Below are 22,136 nucleotides of genomic sequence, written 5' to 3'. Positions count from 1 at the left end.
AAAGGAGAAGTGCTCACTAACACAGATTTAGACAGATTTGTGAACAATATTTGAGAGAAATAGGCCTTTTGTGTACATAGAAAAGTCTTAGATCTTTGAGTTCAGCTCATGAAAAACGGGGGCAAAAACAAAAGTGTTGCGTTTATAATTTTGTTCAGTGTATGTACTGGAAGTAGTGCAAAAATAGCAAAAGCTGTACAACTGTGCATATGACATCTTGAGGTCAATGTGACTCATTTAAACACATGGCTGAAAGTGGCTCTCAGAAGGTTAAATGAGAGGTTTCCTGGTTGGACTCTTTACAATGTAATTAAGATGACTGGTGGAGAAACTGAATCATGTGGAGCTCACTGGACTAATCACAGTGTAAATGTCCCATTTTTACTTTTTTTTACTGCATCATATTGATAGGTTCATACTCATCAATGGGAACTTTGTCATGTCCATGAAACGGTTACTTTGTAAAAACCAAGATGCAATTGTTCAGCATGAATGCAATCATATGTGCTTCTGCTCATACTGTTGATATTAAGGGGGTTGTGGCTTTGTGAGATGACTAATGGAGATTTTTGAGGCCTTGAAGCTGGTGGTTCCCTTGCCAGGTTTCCAGTGGGTTCCCTTTTTACGAGGTCTGCTCTGAATACACTTGCCATTCAGGTTAATGTCGCCGCAAATGCTAAACCACCACCCACCTAAAGGAAACAGAGAGAGAAAAATAATTTAGTTTGCAATTTCCAAGCACACTATTATTCAAAAGCACTGGGATTACCTCAAAAATAGGTATTTACAACAAAGTCGCTACTTGATATATTAGTTTTGCACAGAAACACTCAATGAAAAGGTCTGCTTATGATCGCATGTACCTGTGTAGTCTTGAGCACAGTTTGGATCACGGTTTCCATCGTTGTGGTCTTTAGTGGAGAACCTGAAGCCACTGTGTTCATCCAGAGCAGAGCTGGATTCACCGGTCTGCAGCTTCAGATGGATGGTGTAGTTGAAGGCGGCGTCCTCCAGGATATACTGATAAAGCATGAAATGCTTCTCCTTCCTCCAGTCCTCAATCTGGACATGCAGGAGCGAGTGTCCCTGATGGGCAACAGCATAGATCTTCTTTAGCCCCAGCCAGAACTCACCTACAAAACACAGACATCTGAGACATCCAGCTCTCTGTATAATAGTATTATAAATCACTTAATATTACATTGGAGTACTATGGCAGTCCAATATCATAATATACAGGTGTATGGTATAATATAATTAACAGTAGTTCAGATTATTTGATAAACATCACCCTTTTTAGTAGACTGTAAAAAATTTTTTTTGATAAACATCACCCTTTTTAGTAGAATATAAAAAATTTTTTTCCAAAAAAAAAAAAAAAAAGACTATTGGAGAACCTTAGATTTTTTTTCTTTCTTTTTTTTTTAAATCTTTTTTTTATATATAACATTTTTTTTACCATTAGTTTCACGTTTCACTAGTTAAATGCTTGTTTAGCTTATTTTCACTGACCTTCAAAAGTACAGATTTTTTAAAAAGATTTTTTATTTTTATTATTATTATTTTTTAATATTATTGTTATTTCTTACCACTAGTTTCACTAGTTAAGGGTAAATGCTTGTTTATCTTATTTGCACTGACCTTCAACCACTTAGTTTAAATTTAAATTTCATTAAATTTTAAAAGTAAAATATTTTAGAATATTTAATATTAATTGCGGGGAACACAGAAACGGAATAATTATTTGCAATACTACCAGAATTTCAGTATATGAATTCCAAATAGCCTACTCTGACACAAGGCTGTAACCACATGCGTGACCAGATACTATATTTCTTCTGAAAGTTTTTATGCCAGGATGTCTCATAAGAACATACTGGGACAAGGAAGGCAACATTATAAAAGAGGAATGCTTGTCAAATTGGACATACTGTGAAATTATGTAGTAAAAAGATACTAAAAGTAAGGCGTTAAGATTCAGACTTCTCAACACCAATCACAGAGCGCTCCATTGTGCTCTACTCTATAATCACAGACTGAACACATTCAGTTTATGAGCACAACATTCTTGATTTAGCTCACTGCTGAAGTCCCCAAATCCATCCTCATACTTCTCCCAGGACTGGTTGAAGTCTACAGAGCCGTCATGTCTGCGCTGGATGACAGTGAACACTCCCTCTGTGGATGACAATATCACAAAGAGACTGTCATCTTAAAGTTTTATGAGAATCTCTTTTCTGTGGAAGGAAATCACCTCTGGCTGTTTTCAGAAATCAGAGATCTGAGAAAGAAAATGCCTTATCCTTACCGTCAGTGAATTCACATTTCACAAGAAACGGTTGTGACTCGTGAGGTTTAATGGCATACAGGCCACTGGATTTCTGTCCTCGGCTGAAGACCTCGCCGCAGTCTTTTGGAAGATCTAAAACACAACCTGATATGTGGGTCTACAATTGAACAGATGCAATAACATTTTGCAAAGCAAACCATTCCTGCATCCCATACTGCTTGAGAAGCTCCCATCAGATGTGAAGTATGGTAGATATCCTGAGAGGCTGTTGCTTTGGTGCTTCCTGTCCAAATTTTCATCAGTTTCCTGGATATGTGCAGAGTTGAACTAGGTAGAAATTGAAAACTTAGAAACACTCAAACTCAAAATTCATAAGGAGGTTTCCAAATCCCATACAGTATCTGGCTGAGGTTCCTCTTTCACTGCAGGCCTATGGGGTATTTTAGTCTATTTTAATGTCTGCTGGGTGCAAAGTCCCATCACTTAACTAAGTAATACCATGCTTACCAACAAGCCAGGCGATTTAAAATATATTTTTCTGTCACGATAACTCTCTGAGAGTTTAGCATGGTAATATACATGGCAATGTTAATGTGTTTGGTCTTGGCGGAATAAATCTGCTACACTGCTGCTGCGGCTGAGCAAGTACCAAGACTCGGTATTGCCAACACATCCACAGACATGCTGCTGTGAGCATTTAAGAAATGCTGCTGCTGCACATATATGAAACAACCACCATATAGCATACATGAATCCCCCCATAGCAGATCTATACAGGTGGAGCTGGGGGAGGTGGAGGGTTTCTAAAGCATGCCGCAGCTGCGCCATGTGATAATGATGTCATTATGTCAGATTGAGTTTGACCTATGTGACTGCGCCATCTAGAGTTCCATGCTGGTATCTTAATACTGTACTTTATTTTCCAGGCCCTTGATTTTGGTCCTTTGGTTGTTGAGCTGCTCGCTCTGTTCCCTCACAGCCTTCAGCAGATCAGTGATGCTCTTTTCTTGGGTCAGGATTATCTCCTAATAGACAACAACAACAAAACCTGAGCACGGCATAGACAATTAGAGATCACATCTGCTAGAGTCCCAGATGTTTTCCCCGCTGTCTTGGGGCCTTTTGTCAAACATAATTGTGAACCTGACACAGAGTTATATGCTATTCATAACTGAAGTGAGAATTCAATTTGTACTGAGGTGGCAAACAGGACATTGCAAGTCAAATTTAAAACAAGCAGGATTAAAATTAAATTAAATTAGGAAATGAAATCAAATAAGGAAGTATTATTAAAATGGGAAATTCAATTAAGAGATTAAAAGAAAATCAAACAAAGAGATGGGATTAAAATGGAAATTAAAATTAGGAAATTATATTAGTAAATAAATGAAAATTAAATCAAATAAGGAGGTAGAATTCAGATGGAATGAATTAATTTATGAATGATAAAAGGCATTGTCCAATGCACTGTGTTAATATAAAGGAATTATGCATTGCACTGAGTTTTAGGGTTAAAAAATTACCAGTACCTTTTCCATTTACAAATTTAATCCAAATGCATAAATCTACTGTAAATGCCACATACTAAAATATTAAAATATGTATAATTTATATACATTTCACTATATAAATGATTATTTTTGGACCATGGGAAGAAAACACAATTCCTATAAGGCTCTAATTCGGTTAAAACTTGGTTATATCTTTGGGAATATCTTTCATTGTTGAATATTTATGTCTTTATTGAATATTTATATTTATTATATTATTGAACTTTTTAACCTTTCCACTTTTCAAAATTTTACTCTTCGAAACTGAGCAATCAATAGATTACTTATAGGAACTTATAATCAATAGATTTTGTCAATACTATTTTTTTTTTTAAATAACGTTATCTGAAAGCAATGTGGTGGAAAATAAAAAGGAAATATGGTTGTGCTAATTTGACACTGCTTACCTTAGTTTAGAGAAAGATTTCCATCCATATGTTTAAAAAGAATGATGCACATTCATGATATAAATAAAAAAAAATTAAATATCGTGTTGTAAATATGAATGCTTTTTCTAAAACTTGGACTAAAGAAATTCCTCTCTCATGTTATTGTTGAATTTTAGGAATTGTTGAACTCTTCCCTGCCTCTTCAAATTCCAATTCAACATGTGGCCAACATGTGGCTAATTCAGTTCAAATTCACTATCATGAATTGAAAAAGAGTCAGTTCTTAAATCGTCAACCCTGGAATGTGAATAAATTACCTACATATAAATCATCTTGCTTAATTACATTTGAGGATTTTCTGTTTCTATCCAAGACATCCAAAGCGTTACAGATCTTGCCTTACCTTGAGCGTGGAGATTTCAACCACCTGCTCAGCTGAGAGCAAACTCTGGGACAGACCGCTTAACTTCTCCTCCAAGCCTCCCACCTGCCTCCTCAGATGCTTCCTCTCTTTTATGATATCTTCCACTTTGGAGTTGATCTCCAGTGACAGACTCTTTATTTCCTCATTATTTGCCTTTAAGATCACGGTGGTCTTCTTCAATTCCTCCTCCTCCTCCTTGATCTCACTGGCCAGCACAGAAAGTTGGTAGAAGGATTTGTCAAAGATATTGAGCTTTTGGAAAATATCTTTGATTTGACTCTTGGTATTCTGCACAAAGTCCCTCAGGCTATGGCCCAGCTGTAGAAGGCCATTTGCCAAAAGCCGAACTTCATCCAGAGCAGCAAAGCGTAAGCGGCTCTCTGTCTGATGTTCAGGAAAGGTGGGTTCTGTAGGGAAGGAATGAGTTAATGCCAGAAGGAGCAACAGCACAAGCAGTTTCATGGCTGCTTCTTTAGATTAAGACTGCTATGGTGCTCACAGTGAGAAGCCCACAGTTTTGAACGTCTTTTACGGGCCTCCTCCTGTTAATCATTAAGCAGGGTGATGGTGACCGGTTATAGACTTTTATAAATCCCAGCGCTCAAATACCACAACGTTTCAGCTATATTCACAGCTCACAACATCATGCAACATTCAGTTTTAGGATCTGTCAAAAGGATCTGTGAAGATAAATGACCAGTAAGACTGACCATGATAAAGAAAAAAATCTTCAAAATTCATAAATGTTCTATTTGTATTATTGGATTTAATTTCCATTTGATTTTGATGTTCAATTTAATGCCTCTCATGTGGTGTAACCATGAAGTAAAAAGTATATTTTCCTCACATTTGAATACTTGAAAAAAAAAAAAGAAAAAAAAAGTGCTTTCATAAAAATATTACAAATATGAAATACATAAAAAATATTTTTTTAATAAAATGTTTTAGTATTTATTTTAAAGTACTTTTTTTATAAATAGTATTAATTTATCATTCATAAATATTATTAAAGATTTATTATTAAAGTAGACCCCATGATATTTTATAATCTGAACTAAACTTGTCTTATTATAAAAAGGTCAAATTATTTGATAGGTTAAAAGACCTTGACCTCCGTTGCACCTCATGACTCTTGATTTGGTGATTGTTTTTCAAATATTAATAAGCAGTTTTCCAGAACATTTATATTTATGCATTTGGCAGACACTTTTGTCCAAAGCGACTTACATTGCATTCACACTGTAAAAAAAAAAATATATATATATATATATATATATATGAAAATATACATATATATTTTCATGATTTATCACAACTTTTTCTTTTTGTCAAATCAACTTAAATAATTAATGTTGTTCAGATAAAATAATAGCCTACTTTGAGTGTTGATTAAGCAGTCTCTTTCTTTGTATTAACTCAACTTGTTAGTTTCAATAAACTCTCAATTTTAAGGCAATCAGGTTACTTATTTTAAGTTAAACAAAAAGTAACAGTACTACAGGAAAGCACAGTACAGTTGGGCTCTGTGGCCTACCATATTAAATATATATTTAGAAATCCTTTCATAGTATTTTAAATAGGTCAGGATGGACCATATTTGACTTTATGTGTGACTGTTTGTGAGCTAGTATTGATTTAGGAGAATGACCTGAGGTTCCCAGATTGTTTTGACAAAATGGAGGGAAAAGTAAGGATAGTTTGCAGCCATAAAAGTCTCTTGTATAATCTTAGTATACCACACATTATGAAAATGTGCATAAGACAGACGGTAATTTGAATACTTGTCTGGCTTGGATTTGACTGTATAACAGATTGGCATTCCACAAAATGGGAAATGGTGAAACAGTTCCAGAATTTCCTAATATAGTGAGCCTTAGGATCAGTTCACACAGAATGCTTTTTTGCAATGCTTTGTGCTTTTCGCACACTAAATTGTATTTCCTTGTAAACGGTTACTTTAATATTGCCCAAATAATTTAAACTAATTTAAATTTAAAAGTAAATCGTAAAGAAAATGTACAAATTAAAATTTGTATAGCGATTTTTCAACCAAAAATTAATATAACTGTTCTAATTATCAGCCAAATTAATAATTGTAGAGGCACACTTTTTAAAAGAAGTTCAGCTTTTGACTTTTTGCTGGAATTAATAGACTTTTTTTCATTTACAATCAAACAAAACAATAAGTTGCAAAACGTATAACACAATAATAATAATAATATAATAATTATTATAAAATAATTATATATATTATATTCATCAGCACCTTCATTAATTTAAATTAAAAACACTGATGCACTGTTTTATTCATCTTTTTTTTTTTGTAGAATTTTTTTAATCGCCAAAAGATAAATCGCCATCTTTGCTTCAAAGTGTCTTAACTGATAATATGATCTGATATGCGAATTATGACTTTCGCAAATACAAACTTCCCAGGAGGACTTGAACACACCATAACACTTGCACTGCATCTGAAATCGAATACTTCCCTAATATATAGTATGCGAAAAACAGTATGACAAAAGTAGTGTGTCCGAATTCATAGTATTCGAAAAACAGTAGGCTAAAAGTACCTAGATGACCTACTGCTTCCGACAAGATTCTGAGGTGCGCGTTCGATGGACGTTTTATCCCATGAGGCCACAGGAGAGGATTTATGATGTAGTATGTTAATTTATTAACTATGATATAATTTGAACTTTATTTTAGTAAGTTCAAATCCAAATTTTGTACCTACCCAGTGTGCAATTTTAAGCTGAGTTTAGAATAGCACACTAGCATACAAACATGAAGTCTGTGCAATATAATACTAAAGGCCCGTTCACACCAAGGACGATAACTATAAAGATAATGATAAAGATATAGTTCTAAAAATCGTTCTCAATATTAAAGAATAGCAGAGTCCACACCTTCAACTATAACGATAAAGTCACAGAGAAACGATATCGTTGGAATCACTTTCAGAATGATTTTTTTCCAGCTGATGAACAATAAAAACATTGACAGCCAATCAGAATCCATCCTGCCATAATGAGCTCGAGAATTTAAAGCGGCAGACGCTCGTGCGCTTAGAATAAACAGACGATATCGTTCGCTGGTGTTGACGCTAATATCGTTATCTTTATAGTTATCTTTATAGTTTATGTTCTTGGTGTGAATGGGCCTTAATGCTTGCCTGAGCAGATACCAGTAATAAAGAGCTAAATGATAATAAGGAAAGGATTTTTTTTTCCTGTGAGTTGATGCAACACTATATATTTGACCATTATTTTGCAATTCAGTTGGCACCTTGCCCTTTCAGATTATAGAGTTGTGTGCACTAGATTTGATGTGCTGTGGTCACTGTGACAAAATAACCCTCTATTTACCAATGACAGCTACTTTGATTTTGAAAATCATAAAAGACCAAGGTTGCCCAAGACTGTGTGTGTGTGTGTGTGTGTGTGTGTGTGTGTGTATAGAGTCTTTAGGCTACAGCTGCTAATATCATCAGTTCTGACTTCATAGCTCTCCAGCGTCCTACTAAAACCAAAACTAACCATTAGCTATAACTATACCGCTGTCCATTGCCGCATGGCAGTGAGATTATTTCCTATTTTCCTGAAAGATCGTTCTGTGTCCCTCTGCTTTCTATTTCAGCAGAGACTGGGACGACGATACCTCTGAATTTTTCATCATAGTCAAAGTTTTTCAACTGGCTCAAAAGCCAGTGAGAGAGCCAAACAAAACACAAATGATTATATAAGGGGGCTGATCATACAACTTTATGCATGCTTGTTTGTGACCTTCACAACCTGTGGACTAAAAATACAAAATTGTGAAATCAGTTCTGTTGAACTCAAAGCAGAATTCCAACAAACGTAAATCAAAAAGCTTTGGGCCACCTCCAGTTAAAGGTTAACTTGCATAAGAATGACACAGTAAAAAAAAACAACAAACCTGACCTCATCCCCGATTTTGTCCAACACAAGGAATGCGTGTCTGAAGAGCTGTATAAGTAGGTGAACACTTTAATGTGTGTATCACCTATCATATGTTTGTTGTTTAAGATTTGGATTAAAGCTTGAATTGATAATTTCTCATGGACCAGCAATCAATCTTTATGTTCAACCCTATAGCATGCTGTTTGTATGGTTTGAACAAGGATTGATAAAGCCATATTTGTTTCCTAATGTTTTTGTTACGAATGGGTTTATTGAATAGCCTACACACAGATTGTATTCAATGCACATTATTTACAGCCTTCTCTTATATCACTGATGGTTCAACCTCTTTGTGAATACAAGCATGCAGAAATGTGTAAATACATCATTATAGAAAAAATCTGAATACAGTTATGAAAGAAACTGAAATCACAAAATGACAATCATTTCTACTCAGACTATAATGTACTGTATGTTACTTCTAGTTTAGTGTGAATCTAAAATTGCAACCAATTATGTCTAACCCTCAGGCTTTAGCAAGTAAAATACCCATAAAAGTGAAGAATTCATTGGCATAAGTAAATAAAAAATCAAACGACTTGGTTCTGAAGTGGGATTTTATTTGAGTTATTTAGGACTCTACAAATGTGCATTTATTTTCCTGGAGGCAAACCCACATAACTAATCTAATAAGCATTAAAGTCATAAGCAGTGAAGTGTTTTATATGCTAATATAGTTCACTCTCTCCTAGACACCATTTAAAACTGATTCCATTCAAATGAGTTTGCATGAAAAATGTAAAGGGCCTATTTTCAGAAATCTGTGTCATTTGTGCCTAAAAATATGAACTTATTTTTTAGCTTTTTTTTTTTTTGCATGTATTTTCCCACCCTTAGATTCAAAGTACCAGGGCTATAAGTGCCAGAGACATTGGGGGACTTTTTTGTTTGGGGAGGGGGGGGTTAATTTTATTTTTTTAATACTTCATTAGAATTTTAACTGTAGTTAAAAGTAGTTTTATTCGATATATTAAGTTAATATAAGTTAATATTTTTTTAAATGTACTAAAAACTGTGTAACAATTGAGTATAACAAATTTATATGTACATAAATGACACAAGTTTCAATAAAATGGCATTAAAGTGTGTTTTAGTTTACTTTAGAAGTAATTATGAAATAAATACAAAAATACAAAAATAAAAATAACTGGGTTAAAAACACTCATGTTCAACTAACTGCATTTCATATAAATTTAAACTATAATAAAGCTACATTTTCATTTAAATGTAACATACAATTTTGTCCAAAAACATTACATTTAATTTGCACTCTTTAAAGTATGTTATTTCCATAATATGTAATCTTTTTAAAAATAAGTGTGCTTCTTTTTCACAAGGGGAGCTAAAACGGAAAAGAAGAGAGAATTCATTTTCAGCATTTTAAATTCTTGTAAACGTAGTCAGCCTTTCCTGATTTCTGTGTTCAATAAGCATTGCTTTGTTGATGCTGTTGCTGAAAATCTCCAATAATACTATTAAAACGAAGACCAGAGGAGAAAGGAGATACATAAAGAATGAATGGCATGTCCTGAGAGAGCCTCAACCACTCTGTGCCCTATACTCATGAAAAGCCCTGCACTATTTCCATGATTATAATGGATGGTGAGCACTATGTTACAGTGGATTGAATTACACTTAAAGCATGTGGGTGGCGGCTTTAGCCACATGTGCTCTGAGGTTCTGACGGGTTACACTAGGGTCCTCTTTCACCCAGCTTCATGCAGGGCTAGTTTCGTGAGTGCCCCAGATTGTACTAGTAAACTCGGGCCCCCTGCCATCACATGGATACTGTTTTGAGAAACATCCCTCAGATGCAGTTATGCACAAAGCTCCGCCCACCGCTCAGTTGTTGAGCCCGCCCTCTTACTTTGATTGGAGGAATAATGCAGATTGCCTCCCACCCAGTGGCTCTGATTGGGCAGGAGGCGGAGTCATGAAAGGCCAGAGTGCCCACAACCCGCCTCCTATTCCACACACAATAACACTGCTTATGTTTTGCAAGAATTTTACATTGGCATTGCTTGAATGTCTTTTGTCTGCCTTCCCCTCTGAAGCCTCTCAGAAGAAGGAGAAAAGTGAAGAGGTGAACAGGCTAAACTCCAGCACAGAGAGGACACAATGGCAGACTTGTGATGTTTAAGGTAAGATACAGCCCTAAAATATCAAATTTAGTGTGAATATTTAAACAACTCATTAGAGAAGTAATGTCATAGAGCTTGAGCAAATCTCTAAGGATATCTTTAAACTCTGGGTGCCCAGGCATTTGCTTTTTTTCTACTGTGTTAGAATATTGCAAAAAAGTGTTTTAGTGTAATCTGGGTGTGTCAATTTGCTTCCATATGATACGTCATTTGTTTATTTTGGACAAACAAATTCTCAGGAAGTCAATTTTTTTGGGGTGTCTCAAATGAGATTCAAAGACTTTCCTCTGATGTAATGACTGGGTCAGTTAAACAATCGAGAGATGTCCTGAACTGCGTAGTTTTTGTGACAGGAGCCAATGAACAGGAGGTTTCAAATGGTGACTTTAGAAGACACTTTTTGAATGTTTCTCAGGCACCAAGTGCCCAATGTTTCACATGTGTTTGATTATACAGTGAGTCAGAATTTACTTTGCTGCACAAATGTCTTCTCATGTAACTGGTGTGCGTGCACATATTGCTGTTGGCAGAGAGACAAGATTGTTGGCATGGTCCAAATACTGTGGACATGGAAAAAATCCCACAGAGGAAGAGATGGAACAACACTCTAAGGATAAGAACGTGTGTGTAGACAGATAGTAGATAGACAGATAGTCACAGCAGTCATTCTGAAAAGTCCAGTAGCAGAGACTCTCCAACACCCCCTCTCTCCATAAAGTCAAAGGGTGATGGGGGTCAGAGAGCAGGAGAACCAATCTCTGGCTTTAGTCCTCCAGCCAGCTCCAAACAAAGGAGAAAGAATGAGGACCTGAGCCAAGGAAACCACACCGCTTACAGGGCCAAACAGGAAGAGTAAAACGTCTTTCTATTGTGTGTTAAAAATGTGAGTGAGTGAGAAAGTGTGCAGGACCAGCAGTCTGTTTTATGTGACAGTGAATCAGGTCTACTTGCACTGTTAAATGTGCATGTCAAAACAAAGCTAGCATAAAATATGTTATTCAGAGATAAAAGAGAGAACAGGAGAGACACATTTTAGTGATAGCACAATTAGGAGAGATATGAAAAGACTCACTTAGAAAAACCACACAGTCATTGTGCAGCAAAGTTACCTTGTATATGACTAAACTCAAATTCAAATATAAGTAAAAAAAAACAAAAACAACTTCCAGTTGTAGCAGACTAGTTTGAAACTCTCTAAAATGTTTGTTCCTCTCAAGTTTCCAGTTTGGTCTTATTTTCCATCCTCCGAGCCTGACCTAAAACCTGAAATTGTCCGCTCCGTTCAGAGTACACGGAGTTTCAAATTTTGTTCTTGCAGCGGTAGCAGTTTTTAAGTCCTCATGAGTTTCAGTCCAATTTGTGGTGTAAGAAAGAATGCAGTGGAGAGAAATACATTTAATGAGAGGAGGGATTTTTTTCCCCTTAGTGCTGCAAAAAAGAAAAGGGAACAATAATCATTACTGTGAAATGGAGTGTGCCTTACTCAGTGAACACAGACTACATTGTGAAAGTGACCAAATCAATCCTAAATCTTCTACAATGTCTGAATAAAGACTTCACATTAAAGTTGTCTGTAGAAGCAATTAACTGCACTCATAATGCTTTAGTATTTATATTACAGCTAATAATGGTGTAAATTAATTTTCAGCATTAGGACAGATATATACTCTACAAGTACTCAAGGGGGATTAAACATCAAATTCTGTGCCATTATACTGCATGTGGCACTTTCAGGTAGCTAGTTCTAAACATGTCAACAGTGTAACATTCTTTAACTAAACTAGCAATTTTCAAACTGATGCTCCACCTAATTGTTGACCTGAAAGAGAAAACTGAGTGTAGAAGACCGTTTAAAGCAAAGCCACCTGTGTCTCTTGCGATAAGGGTGAGATTCAAGCTTATGTAGCTGGAAACGTGTGTTCACATACTAGCATAGAGTAAATTTCAGCATATGTCATGTCAGCATATGAGAGAGGTGACAATGGGGTCATGTCAGTCTATGTGTGTCTACTTGTTAATTTTAAACATGTGCTCTACCAACACTGTTTACGTGTACCTACACAACAGGAGTGTCCAATCCTGCTTCTGGAGGGCCACTTTCCTGCAGAGTTTACCTCTAACCCACCTGCCTGGAAGTTTCTAGTGATCCTGAAGACCGGTTTAGGTGTGATTAATTAGGGCTAGAGCTATACTAGAGCTAAGTTAGATTAGATACCCTCTTGTTTAGTGGCTATTTATGGACCTTCAGGATACAGGAAACATTTGTCAGGATATTTTCTATAAGTGTGTTTCGGACAAGAATCCTGCAGCCCCATTTTCCTATCAACATAAGACTATATCAGCAATGCATTTTTGTCTGACATGGCCCATATACCTCAATTGTTATATCAGTACTTTAAGATCAGCCTACCTTATTATAGCCAGGTTCTGAGGTATGTCATAACCAAAAAAGGTCAGCCCCCATTTGTGTGTTTGTCCGGCCGATCTCTACTGATAGAGTAGAATGGTAAAACAGACAGGTATGAAAGAAGGGCTGCTGCAATTTTTGATAAGATGGATTTTTCCTACCAGTGTGAGCGATGCCAAGGTGTGCATCTGTGGTTGTCTGTGTGTATGCGAGCCAGTGGAAGTGTTTGGTCTCAGCTATTTGTGTGTTTACTGCATAGCTCACATTGTTTGGGCTGTGGCTGCTTCTGTGGTGCCTTGAAAGTGCTGCGTGGTCAAAGAGAGGTAGAGAGAGAGATGGGGAGGGATAGAGAGAAAGAGAAGAAAGAGTCTTGCTCTGTACATCTGCAAAATACTCATGCACAAACTACTTTGATCTCAACTTGTGTTCACAGCATTCAGAAGTGCTTGATTCTGTTTCACTTAACACTTAACAGCAACGTCTTTTTGTCCTCAGGTGGCAGGAGGCAAACTAAAAACCACATGAAGCTGAAAACAGACTTATGCTAAGAACAATGGAAACCAAAAAAGGTATGAATCACCCCGTTTTGTTTAGGAACATGTGGTACTGCAGTTTCAGTGGTCTAAATACATTTGGACTGTTTTGTATACTGTGCATCACTTCTGCAACTCACCCTTATGTTTTTCTTTTAGAGAACGGCATCTCTCCAAAAGAGAATGGGAGCCAAAGAAGGCCACCCTCCTATTCTGTAGAGACACCCTATGGATTCCATCTGGACCTGGACTTTCTCAAGTATGTCGATGACATTGAGAAGGGTAACACCATTAGGAGGGTGCCAATGCAGAGAAGGCAAAGAGTACAAAATAATGGTGTCCTGTCACGTAACTTAAGCCTTCCGGGTTATGGATGCAGAGCTACAGAATGGAACTCAGTCAGCACTTTTTGGCCCAAAACCAAACTAGGAGACTCTCAACAACATTTCGAGTTTCGATCTAGTGACAGTGTGTCTGCTGGCTATGTCAGGAGGGGAGAACCTATCTACAAGTCCTTCACATCTGCAGAGATGGAGGCTTTTGATGAGCAGCCCTTAGGATGTTATGTCAGGCCAAATCTCTTGAGAGCCTCCAGTTTACCCTTGACTGTTTTATTGAGAAAGCGCTCCGAGTCAACCGAGGATCCAACCAGCCCCAGCAGCCCCAAGGAATATCTAATGCAAGAAAACGGCTCCTCTGAAGATGTATTCCACGCTTCAGACAGCAGGATAGGTAGACCAAACGGGACCCTCCAGCGGCTCACTGCAGCTCTTGAACGAGTTGGGGAATTGGAAGAGGAGATCAGAGTCATTCCTGAGCTCAAGGCGCAGATATGTATTATGCAGGAGGAGCGAGAGAGACTTTTACTCCAGTTACATTCCCAAAACAAAACCACCGGGCCACAGGATGTTCTTACTGCTCCTCTACACATAAATAACTGGGACACTCCTTCGTCTGCCAGAGAAAATCAAGACAAAGCAAGTGATGACTGGATGAATCGAGAATATGACCGGCTAGAGGAAAATGTCAAGGCTTCTTCTGAACAAGTTGATGCAGTTGCAATGACTTCAGCTACTGAAAGAATCCTTCCAGAGATTGAAAGACGTAAGACGGTCTCGCGAGAAAGAGATCTCTTGGATAATGGAGACAAAACTAAGTCTCTCACTGAAACTCTACAGAGGAAAGTTGTTTTGCTGGAACAGAAACTTCATGAACTGGAGGTAGAGATGGACAAGTCTAGATGTTTGCTGAAGCAGCAAGTAGAGGAGAGTCTTCTTAAGGATGAGAAGATCAAGCAGTTGACCGTACAGCTTGAAATGGGGCGCACACTGGCCAAGGTGATTTCATCTGAGAGCTCCTTAGTAAGTACACAAAGTCTTGAACCTGTGGTAGAACAGCAGGAAAGTGGGCAAAAGATGCCAACAGAGGAGGGAACCGCACCTCAAGTTCTGGATCAACCTTCAGTATCACATGCAGACATGGAGCACCATGTGAAAAGATTACAAGAGCTCCTTCAGGAGCAGTGGGAATGCCTTTGCAAAGATGACTCATCAGGGAAAATGTCTTCAGATCACTTGCCTTCACGTGTCTGCACTATTCAAGAGCAGTTAACAACTTTAGTCACCCTTCTTACCCTGTATGTGTTTCCTACTGGTGATGCTTCACAATCAGGTATGACTCTGCACTCAATTGGGGTATCTTATCACTGGGGTACCCTCAAAGGGTACTAATATGAACCCTCTATGGCAGGGGTCTCCAACCCTGCTAATGGAGAGCTACCATCCTGCAGATTTGAGCTCCAACTCCAATCAAACACACCTGATCCAGCTAATCAAGGTGTTCAGGGCTTCTCGATAATTGCAGACAGGTGTGTTGGAGCCGGGTTGGAACTGAAGTCTGCAGGACGTTAGCTCTCCAGGAGCAGGGTTGGAGATCCCTCCCTGCTTTAGGGGTTGTTAAACTAAAATGTTTATTTTTTGAGGATACTGTCCAAGTTACAAGCTATTCTACAAGTGCTATTTCTTCTACTGACATTGTATGATGTAAATGTGTATGATGGTCTTTTGTGGCTTTTCTGTGAATTGCAAGACTATAAAATGATGGAAATCCTTCCTGAAGTAGGAGAGAACCCCAAGACAGAACATCTGAAGACAATCAGCATAAGAGACAGGTAAATATATCACCACTATGGGCAATTTTATGTTAAACAGTACTAATGGTCTTGGAATATAAAGTTTTTTTTGTATAGTCATACACAATGACTTCAGACTAATCCACTAAAACAGTGACTTCAGATTCAGAATACTAATACTCTTTGACCTTCAACATTCTGAAGTGGGAGCGTGGAGACAGAGGGAATAAGTAATGCTATCAAACTAGAAGAGCATGCAGAAGTGGATGTTGGCCTTAAGAAGAATACGACTAAAGAAGAAGGCAAATTATGGACCACATGGACAACAGATTCCAGCATACAAACACACAAAAGTAAAAATGCAGAATTCAGTCCAAAAGAAGATGCCATAGATGTAGAGACCACAAAACAAGAACATCTGCACAAGAAAACAAGTCAGGCAAGAGCTCTAGAGGATCAAACAGAGGAAGAGAAGAAGGATTGCATTTCTTTTAGCGTGGACTCAGATCAGAAATCCCAGACAATGAAGGAAAACAGGTGAGATGATTTCATCTTTAGGTTTCTTTTAAATTTTTAAATTTTAAACTTTTAAATTCTTACATTTATTTAACATTTTAAACACTGTTGGAAACCACCTGTCCCCCCCCCCAGGGAAGCTGTTGATAAAGATTTCATAGAGGCATGTTATTTCCTGAGAGACCACATGGATAAAGTGTCAGAGCCTGATGATGAAATGGTAATATTCAACTTAACTAGTTTATATGTAATACTCCCTGCTTGTCTATTTTAGGCAGTGGTGTGTACTAGTTTGAAGCTAGTGACCAAAAGGTTGCTGGTCCAATCCCTGCAGGAAATGAGACATGAACCATCACCAATGAACCCTTGAGCAAGACATATAGGGCCAGATTTACTAATCAGGGCAAATTGGCATGAGACCGGAATCCCATAAAAGTGCCTATAGGAGTGTAAAGTTCTGAGGGTGATCTACTGACAATGAGCAAATTGAAGAACATAAACAAATCCATATAATTTCCATAATGCAATCTACCAAGAGCAGCACAAATTAGAAACTATCGCAGCCATTTCAAGCACAGATTAAGGATTAAGGCATGCTTTTTTAGCATTAAATAATTCCACAAATGCCAGTAAATTGACTTGCGCAAAACTTAGTAAATCACATTGCATGATTCATTTAAATACTCTCCCATAAATTTTACTTCTGAAAAAGAAACTCTTACAAATGCATATGCAACAAGGTTGGTTGTAAAAACTGTGTCCATGCCATACTGTGTTCACACCTTTTCATCAATAATTTGTCAGTGTCATTAGTAAATCCTGACAGCATTAATGCCAAAAGAAGGTTTGCGCTGGTGCAAGAGCTATGAGTAAATCTGGCCCTTAATCTCAGGTACCTCCAGGCAGATTGTCACTGTAGTAAGTGAACTGTTAGTTGCTGCACTTTGGAGACAAGCACCTGCTAAATGACTATTTGCTTCCTCTGCCAAGTCTGACTCTGCCAGATAATGAGTTACCACAGTACTATGCAGAGGAAAAGGAATCTGTTGTTTTCAGTTGAGTTGTAACTCCATTATTGGTCTCCTTTGCTGATTTACAGAGCCAGGCTCTCACTGTGATGTTCCAGCAGTGGTTTCACATCTCTGCTGAGGAGGGAGCATGTGCTGACACTGTTGCTGTGTATCTCAACGAGGTTAACTCACAAACACCTACAGTCCTTCAGTTCCTGGTCAACATGGCGGATGATAATAGGAACACTGCTTTGCATTATAGCATGTCACATTGTAACTTCAGCATCGTTAAGCTCCTTTTAGACACAGGTCAGTGATGATATACTTTTTTATTTCATTTTCTCTTCTTTTTAACTGCTCGTAAAGAAGTTTTAAAACAGGTCTTTAATTATGGTGTGGGAAATTACATTATAAATTGATTTATTTGAGGCTAAAGAAAGGAAAACGCATACTTCAATGGGAAGAGTAACATTCACGTTTCTCTCTGTGATTGCAATCTATTCCAAAACCTAGCTAAAGTAGCAGCCTACCTAGACAGCATTTTATCCCTTCATTTAAAAGGTTAGTTCACCCAAAAATGAAAATTCTGTTATTTACTCACCCTCATATCGTTCTAAACCAGTAAGACCTTCGTTCATCTTTGGAACACAAATTAAGATGTTTTTGATGAAATCCGAGAGCTTTCTGACCCTAGACATCAATGGAACTGACACGTTCAAGGCCCAGAAAGGTAGTAAGGACATCATTAAAATAGTCCATGTGACATCCGTGACATGAACTAAGAGAGATGGACGTTGGTCCGTGTAAGTTTTGATAGTTTGTTTTTCAAATTTTAAATGAAATAAGCAGAAATGAGAAAAACTGTCAATTTTTAGTTTTTTAATTTGTTAAAAAAAATGAAAAAACAAGATTTTTGGCTCGATTTTCGTTTTTTTTGGTTCACGAGTAGAAAACTGATCGACTTCAAAATTAGTTTTCCCTTTGTGGGTGGTCATGACATGCCCCTTTCTGCTAATTGGTCAACCAAATCTGAGCCAGTGACGTCATCCTCCATTCGTTCAGCAAAATAATAGTCCTCTGCTGCTGTATCGGGCAGGTCCTAGATTGGGCTTTCTTCTGTGAAACCGTTTCAGCGTTTCGCAGATATATTTATTTCAGAAATTGTAATCCGCACCCAGCCTGTTTTATTTAGCTGTGCAGGTAGTTAAATCTGTATGGTAAAGCTGCGCTTACCCGTAGACAGCGCAGAATGGATGAGAAGCACAGATTAAAAAATATATATATAATAATAATAAAAAATAGACGTAGGGGGGGTCCCCCAGATATTTTTTTGTAAAAAATAATGACAAATCTGATTAAGCTCATGCAGTTAGGATACGGTACATTACCTACATTACCATATTTTTGCTCATGATTTTTTTCCGTTGATACAGGAACGCGCGTGAACCACAAAACCTATTTTACCCAATAAATATATAGCTTCAAATACATTGCGTAGTAATTAATGACAGTATTTTCATTCTTGGGTGAACTAACCCTTTAAATTAGTACTGACAGTATTAATAGAGTGGTGCAGGAATGTGTCATAAAACCCATTTTTTGCAATTCCATCAGCCTGAAGACAATGGATTTTTTTAATGTTTTTTTTTTTAGTTAAATACCTGAAATAAGGTCCGTGGTTAACAAAAGCTTGAATGTTTTCATGTTTTATTCTAAGACATAAAATATTTCAGTAACACACCCATTTTTAAAGCTTTTAACACCTCTTGAAAAAGTTGGTCGCTAACAAGTGGCTAAATGGAGCTATAGAAGTACTCAAACTTTCTATCTCATTTTGGACAATGGATTGTTTGTGTGTGCTATGTCTTTTTATGCTTTGAATATAGCATGGCTAGCTTAGCAACATGCTAACATCAAATTCTTAATTAATCAGTCGTCATTTGTGTCTCTTTTCTGCTTCTTGTGAGTACTGCTATATTTTTAGTGTGTTGCTGCCTAAATAGAGTGTTCCAAATCTGTCACTTGTGGAGTTCCATTTAATTTTGGATGCTGCCTTAGAAGGTGGTAGACAGGATGGCAGCTCACTAGGGCTTGAAAAAGAGCTATTTTGTCCAAATACAGCTTTCTTTGAACATTGACCTTGAGTTTGCCCTGCTTCAGGTTTAATTTTTAGCATCCTTTACGTTTTCAGGGATTCAAAAAAAATTGTGCTTGCTTTCCCTTAACCTTAGGTTTATGTGACGTGGACCTGAGAAACAAGTCTGGCTACACTGCTATCATGCTGGCCTCCTTGACAGCTGTAGAATCACCAGGAGACATGAAAGTGGTCCAGCAGCTGATGGAGCTTGGTGACGTCAACGCCTGTGTTGGCCAGGTGATGGGAGGCATCAGCCAATTGGCTCAGTGTACACCTTACATCAAAATGATTTATTTGAAATGGACCGCTGATTTGCATAAGATCTGGCATGTTCTGTAATGTTTCAGAAGATGGATGTGTTTCTGTTCTAAATAAATGTGTCTTTAGGTGGGACAAACGGCTCTTCACTTGGCAGTAAGACATGGACGTGTCCCAATGGTGCGTCTCCTGCTTGAACAAGGAGCGGATCCTGATGCCCAGGATCATAAAGGAACCACGCCACTGATCAGCGCCTGTGATCGGGGACGCGTCAGTATTGTGCGAATTTTGTTAGAGGAAGCGAACTGCGATGTCAATTTAAAAGACAAGGTAATTTCTTGTGCATGTTTGTCCAAACCTTAACAGAAAACAAAAACACCTAACCACGTGTTTATCCAACAGTATATTTTACAGCTCCAATAACACGTTTATACAGAAGATTTCCGTAGGGTTTAAAAGCAGAAATGTGCTTTTTGTTGAAATGTAAAATGAAATGTACAAAATATGTCCATGATTTAACTGAAATAAGGGAACAAATCAATAAATTGTGCCCACGATTTACAAAGCTGTGAGCACAATTTGGTAATTTGTGGACACAATATCTTCTTTTTTTTTCTTTTTCCAAATGTCAATTGAGGGACTATTTAGGCAACATCCAATCAAAATGTGCAAAGATTTGAATAATTTTATACAATAACTTAATTTATGGTTAAAATTAATTGGATAAGAAAAATAGCTTTTCTTTTTTTGAAATGCTTATTACATTATTATTTTTAGTCTCCAGTTTTATAGAATGTATTATATATTTTACATAATATTTACACATACGTTAGATCTTTATCACTCTAAAAAATGCTGGGTTAAATATAACCCAGCGCTGGGTTAAAAAGGGACAAACCCAGCTATTGGGTTGTTTTGAACCCAACCGCTGGGTCAAAACAACCCAATAGCTGGGTCAAAACAACCCAATAGCTGGGTTTGTCCCTTTTTAACCCAGCGCATTTTTTAGAGTGTATTGTCAAATTACTTTTGACTTTATTTTAGAATGCAAATATTAATGCTGCTTCCCCCATTTTTTAAACTGCACATGAATGCATAACAATATGAAGTGAGCTAATAATTTGTACAGGGTAATTAGTAAATGCACTGTAACAAAAATGCAAATGCTGCATTTGCCTGTCTTTAATATTTCTGTTGAAAAAAACAATGAAACTTAATGGGAGGAAGACAACAGCTCTCTAGACTGGAGTAAGTTCAGTGTGGGTTGAAGGGCAACAGTGAGCTGTTTCTGCTTGACAGTTGACCTGTAAAAAAGTGCCACCTGCTGGACACAATCCTGCCTGATCTCTGGAAATGGTCAGTTCATGTTAACATGATGTCAGCCTCACACTCTTCATACAAACAACAGGAACTGACAGCCTCCAGTGTACAAATAATGCTTACAAAGACTTTCTGAAATAATCCCACACAGACGTGCCTTTATCACCTCTATGCAAGAGAATGAGAAAGAAAAAGAAAGTGAGAGAATGTGGATGCATGTAAGACAAAATGAAAGCTGTCAAGTGTGCTCCCCCACAGCTGGAACTAGAGCGTTAGTCAGGACACATCTGCGTCACATTACAACTGAAGAGCTGCTCTGAGAACCAATAAATCCTTTGAAACAGAGCGGGTGCTGTAAAGACTTCCTGCAATCGTTCAGATAGAAGCTTCCTGTTTAATGTCCACCTGTTCGATTCATATATACACATTACCATTCAAAAATATGGGATCAGTACAATGTTTTAATGTTTTGAATGAAGACTCTTATGCTCATCAAGGCTGCATTTATTTGATAAAAATACTTAAAAAAAACAGTAATACTGTAAAATATAATTTCAATTTTTAAATAACCATTTACTGTTTTAACATATTTTAAAATGTCATTTATTCCTATGATGGAAAGCTGAATTTTCAGCATCATTACTCCAGTCTTCAGTGTCACATGATCCTTCAGAAATAATTATAATATGCTGATTTGCGACTCTAGAAACATTTCTTATCAATGTAGAAAATAGTTGGGCTGCTTTTTGTTTTTTTGAAACTGATACATTTTTTTCAGGATTCTTTGATAAACAGAGTTCAAAACGGAAATAAAATAGAATGCATTGTTATATTATAAAATATTAGTAATTGTAGTTTGTTGCATTTTCAAGGTCATCACAGTAGGTTTTTGAACTAAAAGAGATGAGATAAATAGCTTTTCCAAATTTATAGATTTTTTTATTATTTTTATTTTTTACTCCTTTTGAAAACAGTTGTTCTGCTTAATATTTTTGTGGTAATTGTGACTCATAGAAAGCTCAAAAGAAGAACATTCATTTGAAATAT

General features: G+C 37.0%; 2 protein-coding genes across 4 annotated transcripts in view; one reads left to right on the top strand and one right to left on the bottom strand.

Moving 5' to 3' along the window:
* Positions 1–359: 359 nt before the first annotated feature.
* LOC107681836 (angiopoietin-related protein 3-like) lies at positions 360–5,219 on the bottom strand. Its single transcript, XM_016478188.1, has 7 exons — positions 4,633–5,219; positions 3,205–3,315; positions 2,506–2,617; positions 2,309–2,422; positions 2,083–2,178; positions 864–1,133; positions 360–692 (listed from the first exon to the last, which is right to left on the bottom strand). The coding sequence occupies exons 1-7, from the start codon at positions 5,113–5,115 to the stop codon at positions 529–531; spliced, it is 1,350 nt and encodes a 449-aa protein (XP_016333674.1). The 5' UTR covers positions 5,116–5,219; the 3' UTR covers positions 360–528.
* A 5,408-nt stretch (positions 5,220–10,627) lies between these two features.
* LOC107681824 (KN motif and ankyrin repeat domain-containing protein 4-like) overlaps positions 10,628–22,136 on the top strand; it is a 12,499-nt gene continuing 990 nt past the window's right edge. Inside the window, exons 1-9 of one of the 3 annotated variants that reach the window (XM_016478173.1) lie at positions 10,628–10,777; positions 13,680–13,753; positions 13,877–15,388; positions 15,839–15,887; positions 16,053–16,385; positions 16,500–16,584; positions 17,464–17,683; positions 19,606–19,748; positions 19,899–20,099. In XM_016478173.1, the coding sequence (XP_016333659.1) occupies positions 13,726–13,753; positions 13,877–15,388; positions 15,839–15,887; positions 16,053–16,385; positions 16,500–16,584; positions 17,464–17,683; positions 19,606–19,748; positions 19,899–20,099 (2,571 nt within the window). In that variant the 5' untranslated portion in view covers positions 10,628–10,777; positions 13,680–13,725. Of the gene's footprint in view, positions 10,778–13,679; positions 13,754–13,876; positions 15,389–15,805; positions 15,888–16,052; positions 16,386–16,499; positions 16,585–17,463; positions 17,684–19,605; positions 19,749–19,898; positions 20,100–22,136 lie in introns of all 3 variants that reach the window. The other 2 variants (XM_016478171.1, XM_016478170.1) reach the window with 2 other exon arrangements.

Source organism: Sinocyclocheilus anshuiensis, unplaced genomic scaffold (assembly GCF_001515605.1).
Source record: "Sinocyclocheilus anshuiensis isolate Anshui unplaced genomic scaffold, SAMN03320099.WGS_v1.1 scaffold436, whole genome shotgun sequence".
Classification (NCBI taxonomy): Eukaryota; Metazoa; Chordata; class Actinopteri; order Cypriniformes; family Cyprinidae; genus Sinocyclocheilus; species Sinocyclocheilus anshuiensis.
The sequence above is the reverse complement of the archived record's forward strand: the minus strand, read 5'-3'. Positions and strand labels throughout refer to the sequence as shown.